Here is a 12784-nt window from a genome sequence, read left to right as displayed (position 1 = left end):
TGGCTTCCCTGGAGCCACCCAGAAGAGCTGCCTTACAATCCTCCCATCACTCCACTGCCATCTAAAAAAAATCTCACCTAAACCTTTCGTCCTCAGCTGAGAAATGATTAAACATGCAGGCGTCCGGCTCCCAACCTAACCAAAGCCTCCCAAATATAAAAAGTAATGCAGAGCTATCAGAGAACTCCACAGGAAAAACATTAGCCTCATGGAAAAGCATATTGTTCCTAATACAGAATTTATCAGGCTGACGTATAGATTTTCCTCCACAAAATATGAAACCTGGATCTGAAAGGCTATTAACTCCAAAGAGATCCATTAAAGACGCCTGTCTGCAAACAGTATTTAAAAGTATTGCATCATCCTAGGTACTGTCATGCTCTTTGGCTATGGCTAGACTGCAGGTCACATAGTTAAAACTGCCTCCAAACTCTAAAATTTTTGACTTAAAGAAAATAATAATAATGCTCACCAGCCTAGAACATAGACTTTTCTATCAGCTCCAACCGGAGCCCATAAATATTAATGCATCCATAATTAGCCTTTTTAAATAATGCATCCAAAATTAAACATCAACGCAGTAATAAATCAGTCAGGGCTCTTGGTTGTAGGTTTGTGTAGGGGGGGCTGGGGTTTTTTTTCCCCTCCTGTGTCAGGCACATAAAATAAAATGCCAGTTCCCTCAACACCTCTTCCCCCAAGACCAAAATGCTGGAGCCCTGATTGGAGGGACTCCAATGCCATGTGTACTTAAAAGTCGTCTTTCTTTCATTTAGAAAAATAAAAGTCACATCTGCTTTTTGATTTGCAAAATAATGACATGCAGCCAGCCTGAGCCAAAGCTGAGCTAATGTTATTGAAACCACACGACGTGAAGGGAGACAAAGCTCATTTCAGGAGTCAAGGTGAAGAAGAAAGTCAAGTTTGCAAACTCTCTCCTCCCTTGCCGACACAGCAGCAGAGACCTGCTCCCCATGCAAAGAGCAGACAGGACAGAAATGCAGAAATCCCAGGACTGTGATGCACAAGGTTTGCAGGAGCCATTCCTTCCTGGCATCACTGCAATCCTGTTGGAGGCTGATGAGCCCCTGGGGCTCTCCTCTGACACATCCCCCTCGGAGGTCACTGCAAGGTACCCAGCCCGGGCACCTGCATCTCACCTAATTTTTCCCTGATCAAAATGGAAAATCCACCTGCAGCAGGGCCCCACCAAGCCAGCCTAGACACTTTGCAAAAAGCCGTCTAAAGAGATCACTCTGCATTTGCTTATCTATAATTACTGATCAGCCAGAGCACCACCATCCATGGGAGGTTTCTGGCAGGGTAATGAAATCGCTCGCATTCTTGAGCTCCAAATTCTTTGCCCAAACACACCCCAGCATGCTCTCCAACATTCCCACAGCAGACCCCTCTCCCTGCCACTCAAACACGACATCCACAGCTCCTCATCAGGAGCTCACTGTTAGAGGCTTTGGACACCCTGCTTAGACATCACATCAATAACCCACACCCCCTCTATTTTTTCACATCCGTATCTCAAACTGCCTAAAAACCCATATGTGGAGTAGATTTCAAGGCAGCCTGACAAGAAAGCAAATTCAGTTACTTCCAGTTAGGAAATTCTTGAATAAATGCCCCAGGACATGCAGCATGATCCATCCCATGCTACTGTAACTTTCCAGCTTGCTCTCCAGAAAGCCTGGGAAGCAGGTACCATGGAAGGAAAACACAGGTTTCTCCTTTTGCATCGCCAAGTCATTCCTATTACCTGTTTCTAGGAACAACAAGATGCTTGGCATTTTCAGTCACATGGATTATTACAGTCTGCAATGCAGTAATCTCGCTTTTCTTCCAAAGCTTTGCCAAACCCAAAGCCCTGTCTTTAAGTGAGATTCTGCCCTGATGCTACATGTTCCCACACGCTAAAACCAGCTGTGGCTGCTCTGGTCACTGTCCCAGTTTTCAAGGGCAAAAGGAAGAGATTTCTCACTGCAAACACTACACTTGACTGCCCTTACCTCTTGCAACACCAGCACCCACAAAGCTGAGATCTCTCTCTCCCAGTCTCACACTGCCCCACCAATCTGTTCCCAGAGCCTACTCGCAAAGCCCAGGTCACTTACGACTGATGGACACTGCAGTTGTAGAAAACAAAATCCACAGAGGCAAACTTCTTCCCCGTCTCCTTAGATTTCAGGTAGAGCTTCACCACTCGCTTGTCCCCTGGGAGAGACCCAAGCAGAAAAAGGCATCAGAAAGGACACAGTACCTGGTTCAGCATTCAGTCCAAGGCTTGCGCTGGGGTGGAGGGAGTCGGGCATGACCAGCCATCCCAGCCCACTAACAAAATCCCCCAGACCGGGCAATAGAAAGTGTTCACCCACACCAACCCAGACACCTAAGGGGCCAACAGAACCCTAGTACAGCTCTGAGACCCTTCAGCTAACTGCAGCCTGTTGGCATGGAGGCTGATGCTTTGGGTTGTATTGGTGGTACCAAAAGGGAGCTGAACAGTTCTGGGGTCAGAAGAAAGTTCTAGACCCCATCACCATGGGAGGACTATCCTCCTCCACATTTCAATGTGGGGCAATAAGGCGGACAAGGTTTGTCTCAGGCTTTCTTCCCAACCCAGGGTACAAGCTCACCACGGCCCCTGGTGATAGGGATGACATCCTTGGCAGAGGGAGAGCTGCAGTAGATCTTTCCATCTTCAATGCGGCTCTCAGACTCAGTGAAGTCTTCAAAGGAGCAGTTGACTCCTGCCGAGAGATCTGGGACATTCCAGGCCTGAAGAACCAGCTGGGGAGGAGAGGTAAGAGCATTAATGCAGAAAACTAGCAAAGACAACTCCTTCACATCTGTTACATAGAGCAGCAGACAACCTACTGCCAAAACAAAGAGACCAGGGGTGTAATCCCTTTTGCACTACCCACACGTGGCGGGGAGACCTATTCTGGGCTTTTGCCAGTGAGCCCCATCCACAGACCTCCCTGCTCATGCAAGGAGAGAGGATTTAAACAAGTTTAAAAAAAGTAATGACTCTCAGCCTCCCATCCTCTGCCCTCTCACTACCACAAGCCATTATGCCTCACCTCTACAGAGACCAAGCAGAATATGCAGCTAGAGTATTTCACGGAAAGGCATCCAATCTGGCAGAGCTGAGGAGGGGAGGAATCCACCTCTTCCCTCACAAAGTCGTTCCCAGGGTCAGCAGTTCTCACTTTACAAAACGCTTGCCTTACTTCTAATTTGAATTTTTCACAGCTTCCAGCCATTAGTTCTTGTTATGCCTTTCCTTGATAGATTAAAAAGCCCTTTAGTCCCTGATATTTGCTCCTTGTAAAGGCACTTATACTCTGTAATCAAGTCACCTCTTAATCTTCTTTTTGATAAGCTAAGCAGATTGAGCTCTGGAAGTCTCTCACTGCAAGGCGTTTTCTCCAGCCTTCAGCTCATTTGTGTGATGTTTACAGCCTCCCACTTTCAAAGCTGGACCCCAGCCTGAGTGCAGCATCCCTGTGCAGACCACAGCAGACCTCTGAGAAGCATCCTGACATTAGTCAGGTAGATAATCACCGGAGAGGTGAAAAACCTACCCAGCTCCTGGCTTCACCCAGAGAGTACTGAGAGCCCCGCAGTGAGAGCTCAGCCCTGGCACCACTTCCCAGGACGCTGGGCAAATGCCTGTCTTCTCACTCCAAGTTTAACTAGGCTCAAACTCCAATTTCTCAGCCAAACCAGCCTCACTGAAACCCGACTGCTCTGCAGAGGAATCTCACCCAGTCCCATCCCAGTGACAGCCTTGACATCCCAGCAGGTCCCATTGCAGCCATCTCACATTTATTTCCATGTTACCAATGAACACTAGCCCCTGCAGAAGTGCTTTCCAAACTGTTCCCATCCGGAGACAATTCCCCTCTGATGAGGACTTTTTGAGATCTGTCACAGAGCCAGTTCTTAATCCATTTAACACGCGCTTTATCAATATTGTATAATGCAAATTTGTAATCAGAACATTGTGTTGTATGAAGTCAGATGCCTGGTAGAAACCTAAAGACATCACATCCCTGCAGTTTCCCCTTCTAATTCAAGTCATAATCTCATCAAAGAACAAAATGTGGTTTGTTTGACATAAAACCATGTTGACTGGCATTAATTATATTCCCATCCTTAATTCTTTATCTGTTGTATCCTGCACCAGTTTTTTTTTTCCTTTAGCTCTTCTAAACCTGATGTCAAACTAAGCAACTCTCAGACCATTTGGCCCCTTCTGCATGTGGGCAAAAAAAAAAGAGCACCTTTTCTGTTTCCTGGGCTTTTCTCAACATTCACTTATTTATTACAAAGTCATATTCTTAAAAAACATTCACAAGCCACAGAGCTCCCCGGCCAACTGTTTTAGGAATCCCAAGTGCCAGATATCCAAACCTGGCAGTTTTCAAAACTTTATTGCTAGTATACACTGTTTCATGTTCTCTTCCTGGTGCTAATGGCCCGGAAAATACTTCAGGGAAGTCCATCATCCTTTTTGTCTGCACAGAGTTGTGCAGCAAGTTGTGCATAGAAGGCTCATCCCAAAATATCTACTGCAGGCCAGGGTCAGAGACAGCCTATTGAGCCAGATGGATTGCTGGCCTGCAAACAGCACCTTTGATGTTGTTTATATTGTGGAGAAATATTTATTGCTCGGTTATGTCTTTTCTGAATAATCATCAACTGGTTTATTATCTCCATCAATAGGCCAGCCCTTGTCAATGCCCTGCACTTTGCTATGTTTTATTTATCTCAGACCTCTCTTCCCCTTTCTCCCTATTTGTCATATACTCGTTACTTGGTTTTAATTGCTGCCTCCCCAGCCACTCCTTCCAGAGGGTCAGGAGGTGGCTTGGGGGGAGATGCATGAGCAGCAGAGGTGACTTACCGGGACCTCGGACATGGTGACCGAGATGTTCTTTGGCTGGACAGTGAGCTGGACACACTGCTGCAGGTCGGAGGCGAAGCGCTGGGGCTCGTCCGCCCGCTCGCACCGGTCCTTGCGCGAGCACCTGGAAGAGGACGAAACCACCACAGTAAGGAGGAGAATCCTCCAGGGTCTTGCACGGCTCAGGGCTGACACCACAGCAAACAGAACCTTTGGTATGGAGGTGATGCCCAGCCTAGCTAGGTGCCCGAGACCTGTACAGGAGCTCTGCTTTCCCACAGTGACAGCACTGGGGACACTTCTGGGGTTTTTCGTAACAGTTTTTCCTATTGGCACAAGGACACTGAACCCAGGAGCTCGAGGGCAGGATCAGTGGGGCCCTGCCAGCAACTTCAGCACACATGGGTGCTCATGAGCACAGCACAGGCACCAAGGGAAGGGATGGCAGACCTCTCAGACCACTCCATCCCCCTGCATTTTGGGACCAAAGCCTGGGAGGGATGTCCCCAGGGAGACCTGTGGTGTGTACAGACATGGTTTGCCAGTCGTGGATCCCTGGTGTGGCCCCAGGGTTGATCCTATGGTACTTACACGTTGTGGAGGACACCCCAGCCACAGTGGGGGTCCCGGGAGCCCAGGCACAGCTCGCAGCTCTCGTACTGCTCACAGCTCTCCACCGGCACCCGCGTCACCTGCAGGAACAGGCAAGGAGTGATGAGGATGGGCTGTGTCTTTCCCTGTTGTGCCCAGACCCTGCAGGAGACAGACCCAGCACAGACTCACCCTGGCCTGTTAGACAGGAAGCAGCAGCAGGGAGCAGGCTGACCCCCCCACCATCACCTGCTCCTCTACCAGGCCCAGACAGAACATTTGAAGGCCAAGGAGGGTTTTATCCCCAGCAAGCTCCTTCCACCACAGCATCTTTGCTCCTGGTGCCGGCCAGGCACCCCACAGCTGCCACATCCCTGCTCCAAAAGGGTTACCGGTCCTTTATTAATTGCTCCTCTAGATTTGATTAAAATCCTCTCATTCACCAAGCCCTTCGAGCTCTGTTACAACTGTTCATTTAATTACTTTCCACCAGCACTCTGATAACACCAAGCCATAGTAGGAAAGAAAGCAGGTTTTATTAAGGAGAGGGGAGGAGAAGGGGAGGGGGTGCAGGAGGCAGGGAGCTGCCTGCTCACCTGCCATGAGGGGCCAGCAGCACCAGGCAGCTGCACCCATGCAGCTCCATGGAGGGGAGGAGGCAGGACCACAGAGTCAGTGCCTCAGGGGAGTGGTTTTGCAGAGAGGAGCCAGGAGGAGCTGCTGCTGTTCCCTGGGACAGGAGTCCCCAGGCAGCCCTGATCCCAGGAAGCAAAGGCCAGACCGCTCTGGTGAGCTGCCCAGAAGGCTTCCCAGGGCACAAGGCTGTGGGCTGGGACTACAACATGGGCTGCCAAGTCAGGAGAGCAGAGGGGCTGCTGTGCCCTCCCCTTACCTGTTTCTCAGTCATGGCATAGATGTGCTGGCGGTCAGGGCTCAGCACAAGGTCTCGCAAGATGGAGCTGCCCTCGTGGGCCACGACATTCTCGTACTGCAGCGCTTGGCGCTTCCTCTCAGCTGTCAAGTCCACCAGGATCTGTGGGGAGAGCAAGGGGAGGTGAGCAGGGTCTCACACACAACCCGGGAAGCAGGAAGGGGAACATGCCACTCCTCCATCCTACACCAGCATGACCATGCCATGGCCACCACAGCATAGCAAAGCAGCAGTCACACTGCAAACATCCCAGCCCTTTCCTGAAGGGCAAACTGCAACGTATTCTTTCCTTTTTTGCTGACAGTGGCACCCCTCTGCAGTGGAGGAAGCCATATCCACAGCCCTCCCCTGCACTGCCCCACTTCCCCCGCTGCCACTCAGTCCCAAAGCCCCTTCAACTTGTAGTGTGGCATGGATGAGCCCCCAGCAAAGCAGCAAACCCTGTCTTCCCACAGCAATACCCTAAGTAGCTCACACACTGCACCACACAGAGCCCTGGCCAGGCAGGATGCCATGGCACACACAGACAGAGCTCCCGTCTCCCCATCCATCAGAGGAAACACTTGGGGTCGTGACTGGGGAAGTCAAGAGGGTCTCAAGGAAGCTGGGGGTCAACAGAGGTTCAGAAAGTGCCTTTGTTCCCTGAGCAGGAACGTGGCAAAGGCTTTAATCCCCTCGCAGCTCACAATTACCTTAAAGCTCTTCCTAAGTAGAGGGGTTTGTGGCTGTACTGGCAATAACCACATCACGAGGCACCACGGGGCTGGAGGCACCAGCCCAGCAGGAGCTAAACTCAGCTGTGCTGCTTGCCATGACCTGACTGCCACATCCCTGAGTGTGAGACACCTCCTGTCAATGCCAGCCCTCACCATCTCCACAGACTGGGGAGATCCTCAGCACAGGGCAGCCTCCAGGGGGAGAGAGTGCCAGAGAAATGGCTCAGTGGGTCAGGTCTACTCCCATGGGATGGGATAGGATGGGATGGGGGTCACACCAGCAGCCCATTCTGCCAAAAACCCAGAGACAGGGAGAGAAGCAGCATGTCCAGCCAAGATGGAACAAATGCTTCCTGGAATCAGCTCCATAGTGCTGCTGGCACACCAGGAGCAGGTTCAGCACCTGCAGCCACAGGACTCAGGATCCCCCCACAGCACGGGGACAAATCTGCTGCTTTGAAGCATCCCTCAAAATGCATCCCACAGCCCGGTCCTGACCATCACACCTACAGCCCAGCACAGCCATGTGCCCCCATGGCAGCTTCTCCAGCACCTCTGCCTCCTTGACCCCCTCCTGCAATAAATCCCTTCTGGCATTTGTGTAGTTCCCAATCAGGAGGATACAGGGCCAGGAAAGCAGGATCCCGGTGAGCAGCTGATTAGCATGGAAATGTATGCAGCTCACAAACAAACTGGGGCCCGTTTAATTAGAGCGGCGCCTTTGATTCACCGCCAGCCTCCTGCATGCACCAGCCCCGGATTATTTTTAGGCAGTTTTACAAAACAAATGTATTTAATTAAGAAAGAGACCCCTGAGCAACCAGAGAGCAACGAGTCCTGTGCAGCAGTGAGCAAAGGGGCCACTCTCTCCCCAGGGGACATGAGGACAGGGCTTGCAGGGCCAGATGTAACTCTTGGGAGCCCACGGCACAACCAAAAACCCCCTGTGTGTCCTGTCACAGGACTGAAGAGCCTTCTCCATAATCCACAGGGGTCCTGGTACTTGCCTGCCTTCTCAGCAACCTTTGGCAGACCCATACACAGACTCCACTCCCCATCACCCGCACCCTGGGTACCACAGGGGAAGCCAGAGATGCCGAAAACTTTCCCTAAAGCCTCTGTTTGCCCTTTTGGAGTGGAAGGGCATCTTTCTTAACACATTTGCTCCTACTCCAAAAATCTGGGAAAGTCAAGCCTCAAAAACCTGCAGTACAGGGCCAGACAGCACCTCCTGCCCCACAGCACCCAGCATCACCCCCAGGACCCAACGCTGCCAAGTCCCCGCCCAAGTCCCCCCACATGTCACTCCCCTCCTGGCTCTCAGCTTCTGCCCTACAAAGTCCTGTCTGAGCCAGTTCTCCGGAGAAGGGTAACGGGGAGCAGCCCCACTCCCAGTAGCAAGGCATCATCTCCTCCCCTGGCTACAGCAACGTGACAAACGCACCTTTCCAACCTTTTTATGGGCCGCAGTTGCAGCGCAGAATAATCAATATAGTTTTTCCCTGGTTCTAAAATAGATCTATGGCTGGATGTCGAGCTGGCAGTAATTTTTAACTAGCGGGGTAATTTCCCCATTACATTATTGCACTGTGCAGTGCTGGGAAAGAGATGTATTAAAAAAAAAAAACCACCAAACACCACACCCAGACGTGAAGCACTTCCAGTTAATTTGAGGCTCCAGGAAGAACCTAAAAATACTCACAGTAGTCATACAGGGCTGGAGCCCAGCCTGCACACATCAGGGTGTTTTGGTGAGGGGCATGGGACCACCCCATATGCCCACACACGGGAATCCACTTCTCCAGAGCCTCTCCTCCTGCTAAGGGTGCTCTAGAGACAGGTTTGGGATTCAGGAAAATGAAATTTGGAAGACCTGGCCATCATCAAATTTGTTTCCTGGTTAGCCAGAGGCAGGGCACAAGGGAGTTTTTGAGTTAGCCTGTACTAGGCAAACCCATCCTGCTGCTCCTCCCCAGCACCAGGACATGACTGGCAGTTAGATCTCATTGTCATCCCATACCAGGAGGACCTGACTGTCCACAACACTGCTGTACAGGCAGAGGTGGGAACCAGGCATCAGGGCCTTTTCAACAGAATTAGCCTGGTGGGAACCTGCCCATCCCAGGTGGTAAGAAGATGATGGACTGTTTGGACTATAATGTGGAAAGAGCCGTGCAAGGGATGCCCAAGGGGTTTCCCATCCAGTCTCTTACACACTGCGGGGAGGGACAACTTCCCCCCCTCTCCCCACACCCGCAGGGTAGCTGGGGCCAGGGGAAGGGGAAGAGGATACAGTTTAATCAGAGCAGCCCCCCTTGGAAACACATTCCTTCCTGCCCACCCTGCCTGCCTTCCCACCCAGGGGAAAAGGCATTTATTTAAAATAAATAAATAAATAAACCCATTAACCTTTCTCCTCATCCTGAGGCTGATATAATTACCCAATACTAATAATTACTTGCACTAATTTCTCGCTCAGGATTCCTGCCCTCAATCCTGCCTGCCTCAGGCTGCTTCAGGCAGCAGCTGGGCAGGGCTGTCTCCTGCCCAGGGGTTGGCAGGAACCCCAGGGGTCTGGTGGACCCTGGGGCTATGCCAAGGTGGAGGAGCAGGAGGGTTGATTTGTTGGGCTGCTGGCTCATTAAAGAAAACGGAGAATATTGGGGTGGGGGTGAATCATCTCAAAGCAAGACTAGAGGCTGCTCTGCCAGAGGTCCACACACACACTCTCCCCACCCAAGTGAGGAGCTCATCACCCCTCAGGGCAAGCACCCAGCACAACTTCACTCTGAAGAGGTAAAGGTTTCCAACCTGATCCCCCAGAAGCCAAGCAAGCTGGTGGAGGTAGCACAAGGCCGGGAGATACAACAGCATCTCACCCAAGAGGTCACTTGCCTCCCAGGCCAGCTGTGAAGAAGCCCAGTAAAAGAATGAAGGAATGATGAGGATGAGGATAAGGATGGCATGTAATGCTTCGACCTCTGGGCACCCCAGTGTAACAAGGCACTGCACAGAGAGGGTTCCTGGGGATGGTCTGGTCTTGGCTGGAGAATGGAGATTCCATCCCATATGGGTTTTGAGGAAGGATGACAGCACATCACCTCACTAAGAAGCACACTGTGGTGCAGAGTCACAGCCAGACAACTGCACCAGTAGGTCCCACTGCTGCCTGAAGCCCAGCGCTCCCTCCAAAGCTTGGCTCTCCTTTACAGAGAACGATGCTGGAGCACCCAGAAGCTTCTGCAGGGCTCAGGCCCCACCATGGCCGGCACTGGTGAAGAGCTGCTGTACCTGAAGGCTGGGAGCCAAAACCCACACAAACAGCAAGAGGAAGGAAAAACCCTGGGAAGGAAGAGACAATGCTCCTTCCATTGGACCTAAACCCAGCAGGTTTTTTCCCCTGGGCAAGACACCCTCCAGGCTTGTCCAGGTGAGAAGGCACATCCCCACTGCCATAACTGCTCCCCAAACCATGAAGGGGAAAAGCTCTCAACAACCTTATGACCACCAGCAACGGGCACATTGCAGAGAGGAGCCTCTCCCTAGGCCTGCCTTCTGGAAAGACAGGCGATGAGATGAACAAAGGGCAGCAGCCGTGACCTGGCAGCCACCCAGAGCTGGCAGTGGGTCCAGAGCAGAATTGCCATGGAGGATGGGGCTTTACAGCCAGGGATGCCAGGCAGGGAGGAAGGAAACACAGCTGGAGGGAGAAGGCAGCTGCAGACATGCAAAGGTTGCTTTTGGATTAAACACGCACTGGCAGGGGTCTGGCTGATGCTGGTGTGGGCCACCAGCTCCCAGCAGGACCAAAAACACATGCCTGGGGACACTGGCAGAGGGGTCCCCAAGGGATCGGTCTCACCACAGAAGAGATTCCCCCCAGCCCACCTCCAGGAAGAGGAAGCTCTTCACCACCCCACAGCCGGTGCCCCCATGGGGCTCTCCCAGCCCAGCCCTCCATCTCCCTCCCTCCAGGCTTGCAAGTCCCCATCCTGGGTCCCAAGCGGCCCCCGCAGACCCCTCCTCTGGGCAGAAGTGCTCACCCAGGCTTTGTACTCTTATCTGTACAGGGCTGTGATTAATTCACAGCGGCTGGCAGCAGCTACAAGAGGAGGGCGCCTTCGCCCGCCTGCCACACTTCAAAGGCAGGGACTTATCTGCCTCAAACACACTCTGCAGCCTTTTCACGGGGACCCTTCCCAGTTCCACGGGGCTCGCACGGCACTGATGGGCAACTCGAAAGAAGGGCTTATTCACAGGAGTGCATTTCAAAGCCTCCCCCCTTCTCTCCCAGCACTCAGTGGGGAAGTGGAGAGTCCCCCAGCCCTAGGGATATGAATCAGAGACAGAGACTGAGCAGGGGGGACAAGACAGGGCTGCAAGGAGAAGATGCTGGATCGAGGTCCTTGTCCCACCTTCACCCACGACCTGCCCCATCCTCTTGCCAGTGAGCAGCTCCACAGCACAGCCCTGAGCTGAGAGGACGAAAAAGCTTTGACACGTGTGAAGGGCAGAGTCCAGCTCTGGGACTAAAACCTTCCCCTCTTCACACCACTGGTGCTCATGGCTCAGGCACCACCAAAACCCTGGGCTTCTGCACCCAAGCCAACAGATGCACATCCCTCCTCCGTGGAAGCAGAGCCACACTAACACCCCCAGCATTTTGCTTCGATTTTTGCTCCATCTGCCCAAAGGGCACAGGACGGAGCAAATCAAACCAGGACAGGAGTGGGTCCCAGCAGAGCTGAACCCCGAATCACAGAGCCACCTCTCAGAGGCAACAGAGAACCTGAGCAGCCTGGCCACCTTGGGCAGGCAGTGACAGCTGCTGGGTACCCTCATGCAACACCACCCTGACAAGCCCACAGCCGGAAAGGGAGTATCCTATGCCCAGCTGAGGGAGAGGGACCCCCCCCCGGGGTGCCAGCAGGCACAGCCCCCCCTGGCATGTGGCCTAGGCTCACCCCAAGGCAGCAGGGGGGACAGGGACACCAGCTGCCCTCCACATGCCTTCCTCCACAGCCTTCCCCCAGGGACCAGCAGCTGCTGCCTGCACATCTCCTCTCCAGTTTCCAAAGGAAGGCAAGCAGTTTAAAATGACGTTCCAGCATCAGCTGCTCCTGGAGGGATGCCCTCTCCTACCCCCACCACTGCACCCAGCAAAATGTGGGTCTGGGAGCAGCTGCAGGGCCATGGCATCAGCTGTGGGGCCAGGGCATCAGCTGTTTCTGGGGGCACAATGAGGGTGGGGGATGCTGGAGAGAGAGGCACTAGCATGCAAGACCAGGGTAGGGGGGCTCCTCCCCTACTTGCTCTATTGCAGGCTACCAAGTTTTGGCACCCAGGGGAAGACCTCTAGTGTTGTACAGCGGTCAAGAAAATCACCATCAGGAGAGCCCTGGCCACACTTTACCAGGGCTTGCCAAGCAGCACACCCAGCTACAAGGGTACAGATGGTCAGGGCACAGGCAGGGTTATGGGGATGCATCTCCCAGGATCTGGAGACAGAAACATCCCAGCTATGAGGGGTGTGCCGACAGCCGACAGCCGGGAACCCTTCAGCCGCCTCTCCTGCCAGCTGCCCTGCAAGAATGCACCAGTTGGGAGCAGCCCAGACACCCAGAC

At 52.8% G+C, this 12784-nt stretch overlaps 1 protein-coding gene across 1 annotated transcript in view; it reads right to left on the bottom strand.

Annotated features, from left to right (window-relative positions):
• The window catches only part of PLXNA1 (plexin A1), a 99859-nt gene that overhangs the window by 58004 nt on the left and 29071 nt on the right, over positions 1-12784 (bottom strand). Inside the window, exons 3-7 of the mRNA XM_009999278.1 lie at positions 6405-6545; positions 5513-5613; positions 4922-5045; positions 2646-2799; positions 2124-2223 (exon numbers count right to left, since the gene is read on the bottom strand). Coding sequence (XP_009997580.1) covers positions 2124-2223; positions 2646-2799; positions 4922-5045; positions 5513-5613; positions 6405-6545 — 620 coding nt within the window. The remainder of the gene's footprint in view (positions 1-2123; positions 2224-2645; positions 2800-4921; positions 5046-5512; positions 5614-6404; positions 6546-12784) is intronic.

The sequence above is a fragment of the Chaetura pelagica genome, unplaced genomic scaffold (genome assembly GCF_000747805.2).
Source record: "Chaetura pelagica isolate M959 unplaced genomic scaffold, ChaPel_1.0 scaffold316, whole genome shotgun sequence".
Lineage (NCBI taxonomy): Eukaryota > Metazoa > Chordata > Aves > Apodiformes > Apodidae > Chaetura > Chaetura pelagica.
This window is presented reverse-complemented; position numbering and strand designations above follow the sequence as displayed.